The sequence below is a fragment of the Genypterus blacodes genome, unplaced genomic scaffold (assembly GCF_046128005.1).
Source record: "Genypterus blacodes isolate CSIRO-AG114 ecotype Tasmania unplaced genomic scaffold, CSIRO-AGI_Gbla_v1 ptg000003l_1, whole genome shotgun sequence".
Taxonomy (NCBI): domain Eukaryota; kingdom Metazoa; phylum Chordata; class Actinopteri; order Ophidiiformes; family Ophidiidae; genus Genypterus; species Genypterus blacodes.
Window position 1 is genome coordinate 8743022 of NW_027466817.1, and position 18104 is coordinate 8761125.

Sequence of the window (18104 nt, forward strand, 5' to 3'; positions counted from 1 at the left end):
GCTTTTGACTCAAGGATGCATGTGTTACTTTCCATGTTCTCCCTGTTGCTATAAAGTTATAGGTTATAGAGAAGCAACATATTCAAGTAAAATACTATGGCTTACCTGCTGCACACCATCCATTTCCAACTGGCCTCAATTCGTGCATCAAATTCCATTAAAATTTAAAGCAATCATTGATTTCAGCTGTAATTTTAGTTGCAGTGGTAAATTGCTGATGTCTCCACGAGAAATACAGATTATACACACAAACAGAAGAATTTAATTCAGCAAATACTTTTAAAGCTGCCTGAGTCAACCTTTGGCCACCTGGGGGCAGAAAGACATTTGAATAGACCAACAGACAAATGATCATTTAATTGTCTTCAATGTTAGTGAGCCAGACGGTGGATTAAATCTCTTTGCAGTTTATGAAAACCTGTGGGGGCGGAAACAAGACTGTCTGCTATCTGCTGCTAAGCAGTTCATGATTAAATCAATGCAGAAATGTAAACAAGCAGTAACACTAGGGATCAAACTGAATGTGGGTGTGGGTGGTCCTCTCAGGCTGTATGGAACCAAAAGCAGGACTCTGGACCAAGATAATGGATAAAAACAATCTTTACTTAAAACACAAGTCGAATACAAGCCAGGCAAAAAAGTTTGAGTAGAAGACATTAATTACTGCAGTTGAATTGGAGTCAAATGGGTTCAGGCAGCATCTTTTGTCAAAAACAGCTGCCTTGAGGTTCTAAATATTCCCACTCCTCTGATCTCTCTCAGTGGCTTCAGAATGAAGCAAGAAGCACAAACCAACAATCCACAACATCACAGAGCATCTTATTCTACCCACTAGTAACGCATCATTTCGGGTGATCTTAGAATGTTTTGAATCCTTGAATCAAAGCTCCATTTGTCAAACCAAGCCAGTAACAGGACTCACAACCCGAAAGATGAAGGTCCAAATGTCATCAGTCACATGTTTTTTCCATATTGCTTTAGAACAGCTGAGTGAAGGTAAACGTCACTATCAGAGACGATAAGAAGTCTTTTACCCTGCAAATCACCAAAACCAGCTGTCTGGTTTTCGAAGGATGGAGGACTGTTGTGTTAAAGGCAACAGCCCTCACACTTGCTTGTTCTAACTATGTTAGCATTAGTACTAACAGCCACACAGTGCTGGTTAGCTGATGCTAAGCTTAGCTAGCTAACAGGCTGAGGTCACGTACAGTTAGTGATGTAATGCTCAGTTCCCACTTGGACATTAATGGAGTCTGTTCACTCCTTAAGTTTTTACAGAGGGTGGGTTACATTATTACACCACCTGTCTTCCTTACGAGCTTCTGCCACATAAGGTAATTTACAATGGAAAAAGCAGAACAAACGTCAGAGAGGAAGATTAGGGGATCAGAAGTCATGACCTCTGAAACTCTGGTGCAGGTTCAAGGTACAGCCTTTGAACTGTCCAGTCTCCATGTAATCTTCATCCCTCTGTCCTCATCTTCATCCTCGGACAGAGATCTTGTTCTCCACAGCGGCCAGCATGGAGCACAGCCGAGAGTTCTCATTAGCCAGGAGTTTTGATGGCTCATCAAACTCCACCACCTGGATGGATCAGATTGGATGCAAATGTTATTCCAGTACAAAAGAGAGCCTTAGAGCCAATGAGACAATTCCAATTCAATACTATAATGAAAACAAACTTTCAAGTTATGATAACTGTTCAGACTGTCCATAATATTGCTTTCCACGTCCAGGCAAAAGATCTGATTTCACACATGGGCTCAGAACCCCAGCTGGACCACAGATGAACCAGCTCAGAAATGTGTTTTAATCAGTCATTCATTTCCATGATTCTTTACATTCACTACATGTAGTGAACTCAGTACTATACGGTTCTATCTGGCATTTTGGATAGAAAATGCAATAACCGCAGTGTGGTAGTGGTACCTGGCCGTGGTTGAGCACCATAATGCGGTCGCAGGGAAGCACAGTGTGCAGGCGGTGAGCGATGGTCAGTGTGGTGACATCCTGGAAAGAGCTCCTGATTGTCTCCTGGATAAGAGAGTCTGTCTCTGCATCCATGGCTGCTGTTGCCTCATCCAGGATCAGCACCTGGAGACCAGAACAGGCTGATCAGACCAAAGCCAACTGCACACTGATTGTTGGACCCCAATGACTATCAACAATAAACTGCTGACAGCTCTTGGGGATCAGAGGTTACAGTATTGATGCTGCAATAATGAGCTGGGACATATAGATGCCCATACACATACATACAGTAGATGAAGTCAAACATGAGCATGAAACACAGAAGTCTGCCTGGTTCAACTTTTACACCAAGTTGTCTGCGATCTGCTAGACCTGAATGTTCTTTGTGAGTAGCTGTCAGTTCTCACCGAGCCACAGAATGTAGCACATAGTCTCTTTGCTCTTAAACTGTCGTCTGCTTGAAAGGCAAAAAGCAAACTACTCCCTCATGTGTCAGAAATTAGTTTTAAAAAAAGCACATACTTCCTGGCTGTGGGGGTGGAAAGCCACGTAGTAACATAGGGGAAACAGTGGAGGCTGAAAGTGCTGAAAAAGACTGATGTTAGAAAAAGACATGCGTTGGCCGGGAATCGAACCCGGGTCAACTGCTTGGAAGGCAGCTATGCTCACCACTATACCACCAACGCCTGCTGGAAACTGTGCAGGCTGAGGCAGAACCGGAGCCTAATGCACACAACCCTCCTCCCCCCATCTCTTTTTTTTTCTCTCTCTCGCTCTCGCTCTCTCTCTCTCTCTCACACACGCACACACACACCTTGCATCGTCTCAGCAGTGCTCTGGCCACACACAGTAGCTGTTTCTCTCCCACTGAGAAGTTCTCACCATTCTCCACCACCTCTGATTCCAGCTTCAGGGGCATCTGGGAAACCTGAGAGACAGACAGAGTTCAAATCATAAACAGATGTTTTAATCTGTCTGTCTGGGCTAAACTTCAATTTGCGGGTATACTCTGTGGTACAGTATGCATCATTACTGGTGTGTTTGTACTCACACTGTCCTTCATGTGACTCCTCTCCAAAGCATCCCAGATCTGCTCCTCCCTATACTGGTTAAATGGATCCAAGTTAAACCTGAAACCAAAAAACATTGTCTTTAAACGCCCAACTGATGTTCGGCTGCGCTCTCTCCATTTGATCCCAGATGCATAAGAGTTGTTTAATAAACCATAACTGCAAGAGTTGACAGATGTCAAATGTTATTGTCACAAACTAAATCCAAACACTGTATCCACATTTTTACAGAAATGCATGTGAATTATCATGTGAAAATTGTTCCAACAGATGACTGAGACAAAACACAGGATACTCAACTGGAGGATAAACTTGGTTTGGAAGCAAAACCATGTCGTCCTACCTGACTGTCCCACAGAACAGGACCGGATCCTGAGGAATGATTGACAGCTTGCTGCGCAGGTCAGCCAATCCAATGTCTTTGATGTCAACACCATCAATCATGATAGAACCACCACAACATTCCACCAATCGGAATAACACCACACCCAGAGATGACTTCCCTGTAGACAGACAGGCAGAGACGGACAGGTACAAGCCTGAACAAAACCAAACTCATGCAGATCCTTGACCCTGAGGCTCCACCTACCTGAAGCAGTGCGGCCAATGATGCCGACCTTCTCTTTGGGTCGGATGGTGCAGGAGATCTTGTTGAGGACCAAAGGGAGGTTCTCCTGATACCTCATGTCCACCTCCTTGAAGACAAGCTCCCCCTGCTGGGGCCAATCTGTTGGAGGCGCATGACTTTTGACCCGGGCCGGGGCCTCCTGGGACAGGGACTGAGTAAGACACAGAGTGCTATGTTAATAAATCATGTTACATTAGGGCTGTGTTATGTATATAAGATATATGTATACCTGTACTGTGCAAAGATATAGAATTGTCATAAAGGGGAACGTAAAGTGAACCAAGTGAGAAACCAGTGCAGCTGTGTGAAAAAACCTGATCCAGTACCTGGATGTATTGATGGATTCTCTCCACAGAGGTGAAACGAGCTTCAGTCTCAGAGGCCAAACGCACTGTGAACTGGAACAACCCTGTTAACTGATAGAGAGACAAGCAGGCACACAGACAGACAGTCATACAGAAAGCAAGACAGATGAGCAGACATTTAGGATCTATCCTGCTTCACCACCTCTGAATCCCATCTCTCTGTCTGATTAGTGGTTTGGGATCAGGACCCTGGTGAGGCGTGAGCTGAGTTACCTGTACAGCGTAGGCGATGGCGAGGCCGGCGTAGGCTGGTGGGATCTGTCCGTGCATCATTACTATCATCAGAGCAGTGGTGCTGATCAGAGCCACACTGATGACATCCAGACGCACTGCCAGCCAGCGCATGGCACAGCTGAACAGGTAGAAGGGGGCCTGGTTCTGGTCTAGCAGGTCCTCGTACCTAAAACCAGCAACACTGATCAATAGAATGCCACTGGACTTTCTGGGTCAGACCTGACACATGCTTAGTAAGTTTATATATTTCTGTCTCATTTGAGTCATTTTCAGTCTCATCGCCGAATGATGACATCATGATTTTGAGATATTTGAGAGTATTTCATGATATTGTACATTTCCTCGTTTTTAAACCTGACCTGTGCAGGAAGTCCCGCCCCCTGCCGTAGGCCTGCAGTGTGGCAAGGCCCTGTATGCTTGATGTGATGTGGGAGACAAAGGGCGACAACGTCACATTGTCTAGACGCTTCAGATCCCGGATGAAGACCCGGGAGACCCTGTGTAGCGCAGCAAATAGCAGCACCAGGGGCACCACCGCCACCAAGAAACATGGGAAGACAAAGCTGATGACAGCCAGGCAGAAGCAGACCAGGATGACATTCTGGATTAACATCTCAGCCTGGAAGGGGAGACGAGTGTCGACTGGAGGGAAACACAGAATAAATGATTGATGATAATGATGACCTTACCTTACCTAGTCTTTCACAAACAGCATTGTCTGTCCCTTCTGTACCTTCATCCATGTCCTTGGAAAAGCGGTTGAGGATTCGTCCTGAGGGCGTCGTGTCAAAGAATTTCATTGGGCAGCGGAGGACCTTTTGGAAGAGCTCATCATGTAGCCTGGAGGAGGCACGCAGCGTACCCTGCAGATAGACAAACAAGCTTCTGAAATTACACTGAGCACTTCCATCAGCTGTTTGCAGGCCAAATTCTCCAAATCGGTCCCAGGTACAGATAGTGGTGGACAGAATCTCAGGTATTAGGTCGGATCATCACACACAGCGTAGCTATTTATACCCATGATCATGTGCAAAATAAAGTCTCACCTTGACAAACACTATGCCTCTGAGGGGTTTGAGGAGCAGCATGACTCCCATGGAGGAGGCATAGATGGTGGCATAGTGTTGCATCATTGGATTGTCCCTCATACTGCTGCTCACCCTCGAGCCGTTACCCCTGGTTACCGTGGAGTTCTACACACATAGAGAGGAGAGATTGGAGTGGGTGAGATGTTTAGAAAATAAGAGAAAGCGGAATTGGAACTGAGGAGTGGATGCAAGGAGGAACTGACAGCAGGTCAGGGGAGGTGTTACAATGGCACATAAGGGACTGTTAGAACTGTCCGGAGGACAGGACTAATGTGAGGAGCAGAGTCTCACCCCGCTGCCCTGGTTGATCCAGTAGCTGAGCCACCAGTGACAGAAGGTGGAGCTTCCCATGTTCAGGACGAACAGAGCCAGGATGAACAGGCAGGGAACGGAGCCACCGCAGGCCGCCATGTACGACTGGTAAACGGGCCAGCCCAGCGCCCCTCTCTCATGCTCCTCCCCTTTACACCACAGAGCACAACAAAGCATATTTCATCATTTGTCTGTCTGACGCTTTTATTCGGTTTTCATTGGATTTTATCATTCTATTCATACTCTGATTAAGACGTTTACATGCTTGAATAAAAAGTAAAGAGTTCCCAATACAGTTAGTCTGTAAATAACAACTGACTAGTATACTATAAACAAATAGAACAGTGGTTTATGGTTTTACCGTTGTCCTTGCTGACTGGTGGCTTCTTCACTGATCCAGGTTTAACATCTGCTGGTTTCCTCTTTGAGCTTCCATTCTTCCTGCTGTGAGCCTGAAATGGACCAATCAGTAGCTGTGATGATTAATGAGGAGAAACTTTCTGCTTTGTTCACTTGCACTGACTTGCACTGGACACTCAGTGAGCCAGCCAGGCACAAAGACACAGACAGACAGACAGACAGACAGACAGACAGACAGACAGACCTCTATGTGCTGTGTTTCTCCCAGCTGGAAGTTGTTAAACATGGTGGCATAGTCTCCATTCAGTTTCATCAGGTTGTCATGGTTACCCTGCTCGGCTATAGCTCCATCCCTCATCAGAACGATATCATCACAGTCAACTAGGTACTAGATACACACACACACACACAAGCACACACACAAGCACACACACATACACCCACACACACACATTATCTCCATGGCAACATTGTTTTTGTTACAGGTTCCATGCCTGAGGGTGTTTTACCTGCAGCTGGTGGGTAATGAATATAACAGTCTTGTGGCGAAGGTGTTTCCTGATGGCGTGATTGAAGATATGGTTGGCGACTTGAGCGTCCAGGGCGCTGAGCGGGTCATCCAGAACGTAAACGTCCCGGTCACTGTAGAGAGCACGGGCCAAGCTGATTCGTTGACGCTGCCCACCGCTAAGGTTGGCCCCTCGCTCCCCGATCTGACAGAGTGGAGGGTTTAGTCATCAGAAAGCTGCAGGTGACTGATGACTGATCTGGGTATCATCTTAACAAACTGCCAGATAGCTCTAGACTAGCAAAAGTTAGCAGTGACTGATTGATAGAGTGACTGATCATTGATTCTGATCATCATTCAAACTTTCCATGACTTTTGGAGATGAGGGGAGGAAAACATGGGCAACAGCTTCACTCTGTAAAGCTTAAGAAGGACATTCTAGGACTTCAATATAAACATAAAGTAAAGCCACCTCTGTATAGTCAGCATTGGGCAACAGGGCAAGGTCTGGTCGGAGACAACAAGTACTGAGGACTGACTGATACCTGTGAGAGACAGCAACATTCCATATTCAGTCACGTTCTAAGTAATTCATCCTGCCACCTTGATAAGCTTTATTTCTAAATGTTGATGTTCTGTACAACACCTGAGTCTGTCTCTGTCTCCATCTCACCTGTCCTCCTGGTACTCCTGTCCAAACAGGATGTTGTCTCTCAGCGTTGCATTCAGGATCCATGCCTGTTGAGCCACGTAGGCCAGAGTTCCTCTTACAGCCACACTGCCCTCCAACACAGTCATCTGCCACAAAGCCAATCATTTAATCATCAATAACACCAATCAGTTATCAATGAGCAAATGAACTATCAATACACCAATCAATCAGCCATACTAGCAGTAGAAAAATACAAGGAGTGTGATAACATTAGCAGAGGTGGTAGTTGCTGTATTTATGGTATTAGTATTGTTAATGTATGCAACAATACTAGAAATATTTGTAGTCGTGGCAACTGTAGTAATAATAGTAGCAGTATAAATACGTCACCTGTCCTAAGATGGCAGAGATCAGAGAGGTTTTTCCACTGCCGACACTGCCACACACACCAAACAACTTCCCCTAGACGGACAGGCAGAGAGTAAGAGTGTGTGTGTGTGTGTGTGTGTGTGTTTGCTTGTGTCATACATATACAAATCATATCATACAAAACTAATGCAATACAAAACCAAACCAGTACAGGTACTAGTAACAAGTAACAATTTCTGAACAAAAAGGTGAAACTAAAGGTCCTGTCAACCATTTGTGTGTGATTAGTGCTACCTGCTGGACTTTGAGGGTGATGCAGTGCAGGGTGCTGTGTAGACGCTGGGGGACAGGGTTGACAAGCAGTAGGGGAGGACACATCTGCTCATCTTCGTCCTCTTCCTCTGGGGTGCAGGCTGTGTCTCCTCCTCCTCTTCCTCTCAGCAGGTTCTCCTGAAGAAGCACCGTCTCTCTGGACCTGGGAGGTCACATGAGGATAATAAATGATTGTTTATTAACTGATGCAGTAATTGACTTATTGGTGAAGTAAAGAATAAAACAGATTACTTGTCCCTGTATGGGCATACAGATGGGCTGGGCTGGGTGCTCTGCCAGGCTCCGCCCCCTTCCCATGCCAGGCTGGCTTCTTGTATCTCCACAGCAACCAGAGGGTCACCTGGCAACGCAGGGACACTGTCAACCTCCAGCAACAGGAAGAGACTCTGGACAGAGAGAGGATGGGGGGGTATTCTTTCTATTTAACTTGTTTTAATGTTTATAGGCAATTTTTAGAGAGATGGATGGATGGATAGATGGATGACCTTAAATCTCTCCATTGCCACAGAGGCCTCAGACAGAGACTTGACACAGAAGGGTGTGACCTTGAGGGCAAAGGTCATGGCATTGAACACCGTCACCACAGTGAAGGCCTCAAGAGAGATAAAGAGACCGAGAGAGTAAATGTAAGTATTCTTTAAAACCTCTTGTTAGGCATAGGAACAGTTTGTGGAGTTAACATTACGATTTGGGTTTAGTACCTGGGCTGCTGTAAGGTTGTATCCTAGCAACATGTGCCCTGAGAATGTTGCTACACTGGCGATCACCACAACAATGGGAGCCACACCCACTGTGATGCTCTGGAAGTAACCGGTGAGCTCCAGAATGTGACGCTCTTCCTCACGTATTCCTGCAGGGGGAAGAGGGCAGATGGCCATCTCAGGTTGAGTTTGCCTGCATTGTTGCAAATTAGGAAATAAACTGGCAACTTTTTGTTCAATTTGGTTTGCCACAGGAACAATTGGTTGAGGATCAGGTCCACACCATAAGGGCAATAATTAGATCCAGACAAAACCTCATAAGTGTGAAACATTTCCTGTTTGATGGTGTGAGGACGTACTGCGAACGTCCTGCGAGAAGGCCTTCAGCCAGGCAAACATCTTGATGAATTTGATGTAGTTGAGTATCTCATTCATCTTCTGCACTCGTCTATCTGTGATAGCCACGCCCTTCCTCCTGAAGTACGCTGTCAGTCTGGAGCTGAACATCTGAGTAGGAAACACAAATTCACAAAGTCAAACCATCATCTTCTATCAAGGTTACTCCAAAACAAACAAAGAGAGAAACTGGCAGACCAACAGACAGTTACTAACCATGGTGGGGTAAAAGAGGATGAAGACAGCAGAGCCCAGCAGGGAGGTTGGTCCCAGGATGAAGAGGTTGTAGGCCATGCCCAGCACTGCCACCAGGGGGCCTCCTGCCAAAAGACTGCCCACTGCTGCTGCATCAAACATCCGCTGACCATCACTGGAACACATGTTGACCAGCTGGAGGGACAGAAAGGTGGAGAAACTGAGGGGTGGACTTAAAGCCAAATTTCATGACAATCCTTCCAATATTTCTCTTCAGACAGAGCCTCATAACTAACAAGTAAATATTGCTACCTGGCCCATGGACTTGTCCCTGATGCTGCGGAGCCTCAGAATCTTCTGGAAGACCATGCTGAGGATGGCCCCCCTCAGCCTGGTCCCTGTTCTATAGTTTAATGCCCAGGTCAAGGCCAGGGACCAGGAGCGAACCAACTCTGTAGTGAGGAGGCCCAAAACCAGGAGGAGGCCATAGAGGAGGTCTGACTCCTCCTGCTGGGTGTACTCCAGGAGACGTTTCACCACAAAGGCCTACAGGAGGAGAAGGAGCAGCAGGAGGAGGACAGAGGTGGGTTGGATGAAAGAGCAGAGAGATCATGACTGACACTTGGGACGGTGGATGAATCCACAGCAGCTCATGTTAATCACAGTTTCAAAAGCGATCAAATAGAATCATTGTCATCTACATGGTTATATGGCTACAAGATACTAAACTCACCGGGCCACTGAAACCAGCCAGCTGAGTGACAGTGAGGCAGAGGATGGAGAGAAGGAGCCGTGTCCGACAGAAAGACCAGACCACTGAATGCAGAGACGCCTCAGTGCCCTTTGACTTCAGCTCTTCCTCCCACAGAGCTGCCAGTCTTCACACACACATAAACACACACAATCAACAGTTGTTTTTAGAGATGATTGTTTTCTTACAGGCTGAGCGTCCACCCACCTCAGGCTGTTGGCATGGCATCCCTCCTGCTGTGACACCGGCCAGACATCATCCAATAAGAGCTGTCCCTTTCTGTGGGCGTGAACCACCAGCGGTGTCAGCCAATGAAATGTCATGAAGGAGAAAAATCCGGCGCCATCAACAGGATGCTGATGTCTGCAGGGGAGAGGAGGAATAAACAGAAGGTATAGTTTTGTCAGTGAGAATATGGTGTGTGTGTGTGTGTGTGTGTGTGTGTGTGTGTGTGTGTGTGTGTGTGTGTGTGTACATGTGTGCATTATGAGTATGATAACTTACTGTTTCCCTCTGGCTGCTTTGGTTTGGTTTTGGAAATTAGCTCCGCCTTCATCCAACACTTTTCCATGGAGACCAGCTGATTTGGTCTCACACAAGCCCAATGCACCCTGACATCACACACACACACACACACACACACACACACACACACACACACACACACAGATAGGAAAACATAGGAAAATTAATGAATCTGCCCTTTTCTCACATTTCTCACGTAAAAGTGTTAACTATGGCTTGTTGGTGGCAGCAGAGGAGGTAAGGGACTACTCATGGACTGACTGAAATGTTTATTAAATCAAGGCTGAATCCTGCATTTTTGGAGCAATTTATTGTTTTGCTCAAAACTTTAACCGAGTCTCTTTAGGTCTAACCTGTAATCAAACCAGGAATCCTCTAATCTCTAGACAACTGCACTAACATGCCGAGCCACCCCAGATGGGCAAACTAGGTCAACATTCAGTATTTGCTGACTGCTCCCCATTATTAACCTAGTTCAGCAGTCGCTGTATCACCTGATTTGGCCCATTATACTTTCACTGCTTCCCAAATTGAAAAAGGCTTTAAATGGAATCTGTTTTGCCTCAGATATACAGATATATTATACCAGTTGTGGAGCATTTTTGAACTGCAAATGTGATCCCTTCAGCATTGTTGTTGTGTCTTATTGAAAGGAAACCACTTTGGAAAAAAGTGTAAGCTTAGTTTAAGCTTTCTGCAACAGGCTCACTACTTATCAGTCAACCCTTGTGTAAAGTGTTCCGATTTTTGTAGAAAAATATATCTGTAATTTTCCAATAGAAAGTGATAACTAGGGAACTAAACACAAACACATTATAAAACATGCAGAGTGATTGAAACACAAATCTTCTTTGGTATGTTTGTGATCACTAATGCTTCCATACTACTACAAAATTATCACAAATTAAACTATCCTGCAAAAATATTCATTCACTTAATTTAAAAATACATGATTCAATTAAGAGGATTCAACAACTGAAGAGCACTCACTCTCCTCCCCCCTCTCTCTCTCTCTCCATCCCATCATCGTACATCAGAGCATCTCTGAGCAGACAGCTGCAACTAGGCTGCTGGGCACGTGCAGAACTCACGTTTCCAGCCTCATGTTTCTCACTCTGACACTCTCACACACTCTCACACACACACTCACACTTACTAACTCACCCCCACACGCGTAGATATAGAGCAGGGAGGCATCTCATCCATTCACATGACCTCAGCCAATCAGAGCCCCACAGACTCTCAGCATCAGAGAGGCTTGGGGGAGGGGCTATATTATGTAAACAAACCTATGATATGTGTGTGTTTGTGGGGGAGGGTACAGCAGCATCCATGTTTACTTATGTTTATATAGTGTAGTTTTTTTATCTGCAGTGTCTTCATTTCTGATATATCTGAAATATCCTTAAAATATCCCTAAAAAAAGCTTTTATCCATCCTTTACTGTTCCTGAATGTAATTGTATTTTCTATTAATTTTGTTATATGAATTTGTAATGTATTAATTTTGTTAATGTTTTAAATTATGATGTTTTAGTGAGAGGGTTAATTTAAATCATAAAGTAATGGCAGCTGGTCTCACTGGTCTCAAACCGACTGACCTGACCAGTCCACTTGTCTGTTTGTTTGTTTAATCTACTGATCCATTTCAGGTTCTGTCTTCAGGGAAACTTTCTGTTGGTGAACTTTGAACGTTCTGACATCACGAGCATCATTCATTTTGAAGGACACTCTTTTGAAGGACCATTTAAATGGGTGGAGCCTGAGCTGATAACAGAGCCCGACCAACACTTGATTTTTGAGGCAGATACCGATACTGATATTTTCATTGAGTAATAAAGTTTCAAAATGTATATATATAGTATAACTTAGCCAAGTTTATTGTCAGAGATATCAGTAATATTAAATTCAGTTTTGTAGAGGGAAAAAAAATCATAAATGACAAATCACTGAAAAATATATTATCACATATTAATCAGACGTTATAAAAAAATGCTACACACAAATTTAAACCTGAATTAAGAAAAATAAGGTTGAAATGTGCATAAACATTTTAGAAAATTTATTTTTACACAGCTATGATACATCTGTAATAAATTGGGCTTGCTGATTTATTGGTCAGGCTTCAGTACACAGCTGCCCACCAAGCTCCACTTCTTCTCACCTTGTTCCCAGTGTCTGAGTCGGTGCTGACCTCTGACCCTGGCACAGTGCCTCCCTTGCAGCAGGTTTGTGGTGACCCTGGCTTGTCCCATCCAAAGTCATGTTCTGTCATCTTCTCTCGGCTAACATGGAGCTGTGACCTTTTCTCCTTCCTAAAGCAGGAAACTCCCTGTACCTGGAGAGATCCATCAGGGTGAACAGAACAAAAACATTTTAAAAATACATAAAGGAATAATATTCTACACAAGAAAGGAGGTACTATTACCTGATCCTTGTTAAATAAAAGCAGTACCACAGGTCTTTGTGCACTGTACGCAGCTGTATTTTCTAATATTGAGATCAAATTTGTATAATATTGCTATATTTCTGTATATAATATCAAGAGCATTACAATTGGAATATTACAGGTCACACTGCAACAGACATAGCAGCGAGATAATATGTAAATTACTGTAAAATATTATAGAAACAGCACATATATTGAAGGACTAGAACAGAAGGAAAACAAAAGGTTTGGCACAACAAAGTCCCAGTAAGCTCATGCTGAGATACCACAGATGTACAGTGGGATTGTAGGAATGCTACTGGAATGTTAAAGTGATGCTACATGATGTTACTGTAATATAAAGCACACTGAGGTTTGTTAATGTGAAGCTGAAATGCCACAGATAAACTAAAAGGAATATTGCAGTCATTTCAAGGATTTATCTTTTAGGACAAATACTGAGTGTAGTAATGCTGATAATGCCTTTCAGAATAAAAGCAGATGTTACCAAACGGTGCTCGTGTACATTAGCGACCGGAAACGCGGATTAAGAAACAAAAGATAGTCGGCCGTTTGTCAGGATAAAAAGTCTTCCTACCTGTCTGTGTGTAGGACTGCTGTCCTCCCCTAGGTCCGCTGCTCTCCGTGTAAACAGCACCTCTTGAATAGGCTCTAGCTCCGGATGTATCATAACGAGCCAAGTAGAGGATCATGGGAAAGTGAGTCCTGAGGCAGACTCCTCCTTCTCAGAGACGTAACATCCCTGTGACGGCGTGTTTCAACCTCCAATATTCTGCCTTCAAAAAAGCAGCAGTTTATATCCTGTAAATTCTGTATGTACCCTATGACATCATTGCAACTCCAGTCTACTTGTACGCTACCTCAGGGTCTATGTGTAAAGTTCAACAATAGCATGGGTAACACAACCTTCCTCCCTTCTCTCCCTCTCCTTTCTATATAGAAAAAAATATCTCCAAAATATCCTACACCTGTATGCAGAATGTCATGTACAATGTCTGCTTCAATAAAATATTGCAAAAAAAAAGAGAAAAAGCTGCAGCTTTAACTGCTTCACTTACTGGGTTTTTATTTAGGCAAAGATTTAAATAGTTTTAAATTTCTCTTTTTTTTCTTCTTATTTTTCAGTTTTTAATCATAGAACACTTATATTACACTGACCTGACGCAACATGACATGCATTTAAAATGTATGATCAGGTATTACCATTTGTTTGTGACACTTTATTTTGTGAGCATTTGAAAATGTATGAGCGACTTCTGCAGGCCTCCTGAGATTGACACGAGGTCCATCATCCAAAATGTTCACATTTAAAACTATTCAGTAGTTAAGTTTGCCATTATTGGGACGGTGAGATACTGTTTCCACTTTAAAATCAAGTCCATGTCTTGTTGAAATTACAGGCAATCAGACTTTGTTTTTAAAGCCATTTCACCACTTTTCAGTTCTGACACAATAACTAGTGTTGTCAAATTGTTTTTACAAAACAAAAATGGATGAACTTCATTGGAAAAACACATTTAACATCAAAATGCTTGTTTGTGACTCAAGTCTCTGGTGTGAAGCAATAGATCAAAATGATCAATCAAGAGACACTCAAGAAAAGTAATAAGACAGCACAGATGATTGTTTGGATCCGTTTTGTTTATTGTTTATGTACAATAACATCTGCATGTTGTCCTCTTTAGACCCGGGAAGGATAGAGCATCTGGAAAACAGACAAGACACTGTATGAGAAAGAGGGACCAACAGATTGTAATTCAAAACGTCAACATCCACTGAGCGTTAATAAACTCCCGGAGCTCTGTCTCCGTCTTTCATCACATAGTTCCAACACCTCTGTTAGAAAGTCTGCGTGTGTGTGTGGAGGGGGGGTTGCATTTAAAAATTTAGGCAGGGTACAATTTGCATTCAACCACTTCATTGACAACACCGTCTGTGCTCTGCAGAGAGAAATCAAGTGTGCACTTTTGGACCAGTTAATGTCCTCATTTATAATCGGGTTACAAAAACACCATGAGCTCCCCTCTGATGGAGCTTTCTGCTCCACTTCAGAGTATAAACACAATTACCTTCTCCTCAGACAGGCTGTGTCAGATGAAACATACTTGAGCCATAGGTCAGTCATAGAAATAGTATCTAAATTGGGATACTGCTCTGAGCAGCATCATAACAAGCCCAGTTTAACAGATCACATACCACCAGTCCATTGCTCTGATAAATGTTAATTCTAAATTTAGGGCTTATTTACACATTTCAAAATGCGATGTGTTTTTTTCAAAGACAGTTAGGGTACAGTAGCTAAGTACAACATGCAGAGAAGACAGACGAGGCACATTGACTTGCTCTCTGCTTTCATGGGTGTCCCTGTCTACAGACCCGTATCAATGCCATGATTTGCTGGACAAATCGAAGAGTGCAGTTACCAAGACTTTGTAATGGTTACAACTGTAACGGCATCAGCATTTGAATGTTCTAATACTTGTTTGAGAAATCGAGTACATGCTCATGTTCTTATAGACGGCACTCTAGACTGATTCCTCTACACATCAAATCAGTTCTTATTAGCTTAAGTAGGGCAGAAGCTAATGGAGGTTGAATTAAAACTCAAGAGAAAAATGTCTCCAGACCCATTTATGAGGTGTTGAGATATTCAGCATGTTAGTCTGCAGAGCAAGATTATGTTAACTCCCTCTACGGACAGCTTTAATTTGTGATTCCAATATTTTTGCTCAATTTGACTTAAACGGATTCAGATATAAATGAAAACGAATCCCTTTGACAGGTTTGTACAATGGACAAACCATCTTATCAGCTAGGTGTGCGTGCACATGAATTCAATCTACACACTACAAAACATTGCAACAAACAAGGCATGTGAAACAGGTCCTCACCACTCTGACTCTGTGTCCCATGGCCTTGGCTGGCAGGTTGCTGCCGAACTTGGCTCGGACCATTCCACTGTTACCGTGAGCGCGAGTCACCTTTCCCCAGATCACACGGGTCTTATTGGGTTTGCCACCCGGCGTTACTGTGTTCCTGCACAAGGGGAGAAACAAACGCACACAGTTAACACTTAAGTTCTCAGAACAGGAAACAGACAATCCCAGGCATGTCAGAATAAATCAACTTACAACTTTAGTGAGAGCTTTAAATAGGCTACCAAAAGCCTGAACGAAGAGATAAGGTGACTCTCTATAACACTACACTCATCTTGCTCACACAATCTCAGCCTTACTTCTTTGCCTTGTAGACATAGGCACAGCGTTTGCCCAGGTAGAAGTCGACCTCATCCCGGGTGTAGCATCCCTCCACCTTGAGAAGGGCGGTGTGTTCACGCTGGTTCCTCAGGCCGCGTTTGTAGCCAGTGAAGATGGCTTTACTCCAAAGTCTGATGACAACAAACACAGCAATCAATATTTCTAGCAGTCTTAAAAACCAGTGAGACCAGCAGTCAGTAGTGGAAAGGTAGTGTGTGTGTGTGTGTTTGTGTGTGTGTGTGGGGTCTGGTTCAGTGCTTACCTTCCAGGCATCGTCCGTGCGTTCCAGATGAGGTCACCTAAGCACGCACACACACGTTCTGGTTAACATATGAACCACAGCCACATGCAGATGAATTCATCGAGACGTCACTTATTACTATAAACAAAATTACGTTCTGCTGAGGCACTCGAGATTCAGCTTTACATAGGTTTGCACCAGTTTACGGCTGAATGACTGCGTTCACGACAGCTACGTTAAGTTCAAGTGTTTCCAACTATCGGCTAATGTGATGCTACGCGAACCTAGATAGCCAAGAATGCTATCTGAGCCGGTTAAGGCGCACAGGCAGCCATTTAACACCAATTACACTACAAATGGTTGAAACATTAACACTAACAGCGGACATGTAATACGCACGCCGGTCTAGTGAAACAGGTTAATCGGGAGAGTGCAACCCAGAGTTAGCTCACACCGCGTTCCGATAGCTTCATGCTAACATCATCCATTAAGTATCTCCGCCATCCGAGCCACTACATGAACATATTGCGGCTGTACGGTCGCAGGGCAAACTAGACGTCCCGAAATGATGTGTATCAGAGAGAAAAACGACAAGACGCCATAGTAAAACAACATTTTTACACACAGATGTAGTACGCTTACCTGCACTATGACGGAAAAATGGAGGAAAAGGAAGCTCGAAAGGAATGCTGGGAAATTATTTGTTGGTGTGGGTGGCCGCGGAGTTGCCTGGGAAAAAAGGCAATGTTTAAATATTATTCTTATTTGTGACGATATTTTTGGGTTTTACATGCCGAGGAGGGATGCTAGAAAAAAATGTCAGGTGCTTTATTATAAATAGATGGTGTTTGTATGTTTGTTTGATCGGGGGCGCTGATGTGTTACCATAGTGACAGATATGCGCTGCTCTCAAAACTATCAGCTACGAGCGCCTGGGTTTTGCCATTAAATATCCTTGTTTTAAAGGGAGACTGCAGTGTGTATCAAACTGGAGCACTAGGAACAGTTTGGGTGAGCTGATGTGAGTTTTGTCTGGGACACTTTATTATTTTCATTAACTGATAACAGAGAGCTCGAACAAGATAACATCATGGTACTAAGTTTACCCTTACTAACACTTATTGGTACCTATGCAAACCTGTACGATATCGAATAATCTATCTTATTGATGTATATGTGAATAGGATCAGAAATTTAATTTTAAAAAATCAAATGTTTAAATATGACCGAAATACATTTTGTATAATGACTTTGATACATGTTGTAATTAATGCATAAATCCATTATGATTGACTTAAGCATCCTCCAAGCTACTCATAAACATGATATTATAGTGTTTTATGGGTCTTTTTAAAATTGTTGTTTGTTTATTCCACTATGGCTGCCCAATACGAGAATGTAACTAGTGCCATGAAAGGGGTTGGATTGGTTTAACCAGCTCATTAATTGGGTGTGGAATCCCCCAGGGTTGTGTGTTGGGCCCCAATTTGTATTCCCTCTTCAACCATGGCTGCGTGGTCACACACACAGCAGCATGACATTGTATGGACTTTACGTAACCACCACTCACACACTTACAAAGCGGCCAGACTGACACTCAAAGAGACGTTTATACAGTTATATAGATGATTTTTATTTTTCGCCATGACATAATTACCAAGGTCCGGACCTTGGTGACCTCATCGCTGGCTATGGCGATG

General features: G+C 43.7%; 2 protein-coding genes and 1 non-coding gene across 3 annotated transcripts; all 3 read right to left on the reverse strand.

Moving 5' to 3' along the window:
• Window positions 1-634: 634 nt before the first annotated feature.
• Window positions 635-12792, reverse strand: abcc5 (ATP-binding cassette, sub-family C (CFTR/MRP), member 5). The gene is made up of 29 exons (XM_076141809.1): window positions 12622-12792; window positions 10438-10544; window positions 10141-10296; window positions 9916-10060; window positions 9495-9728; window positions 9204-9377; window positions 8951-9098; window positions 8592-8740; window positions 8376-8483; window positions 8122-8276; window positions 7852-8032; window positions 7579-7650; window positions 7210-7334; window positions 7009-7081; window positions 6538-6741; window positions 6273-6416; window positions 6030-6120; window positions 5648-5817; window positions 5315-5461; window positions 5002-5131; window positions 4628-4910; window positions 4248-4434; window positions 3996-4085; window positions 3631-3820; window positions 3385-3544; window positions 3023-3101; window positions 2786-2899; window positions 1930-2094; window positions 635-1584 (listed from the first exon to the last, which is right to left on the reverse strand). The coding sequence occupies exons 1-29, from the start codon at window positions 12730-12732 to the stop codon at window positions 1483-1485; spliced, it is 4194 nt and encodes a 1397-aa protein (XP_075997924.1). The 5' UTR covers window positions 12733-12792; the 3' UTR covers window positions 635-1482.
• Window positions 2586-2657, reverse strand: trnag-ucc (transfer RNA glycine (anticodon UCC)). The gene has a single exon. It is a non-coding gene; the product is annotated as a tRNA-Gly (tRNA).
• A 1737-nt stretch (window positions 12793-14529) lies between the features above and the next one.
• rpl35a (ribosomal protein L35a) lies at window positions 14530-17119 on the reverse strand. The gene is made up of 5 exons (XM_076172087.1): window positions 17047-17119; window positions 16426-16462; window positions 16142-16294; window positions 15798-15942; window positions 14530-14611 (listed from the first exon to the last, which is right to left on the reverse strand). Exons 2-5 carry the CDS (start codon window positions 16434-16436, stop codon window positions 14588-14590), a joined length of 333 nt encoding a protein of 110 aa, XP_076028202.1. The 5' UTR covers window positions 16437-16462; window positions 17047-17119; the 3' UTR covers window positions 14530-14587.
• Between the last annotated feature and the right edge of the window lie 985 nt (window positions 17120-18104).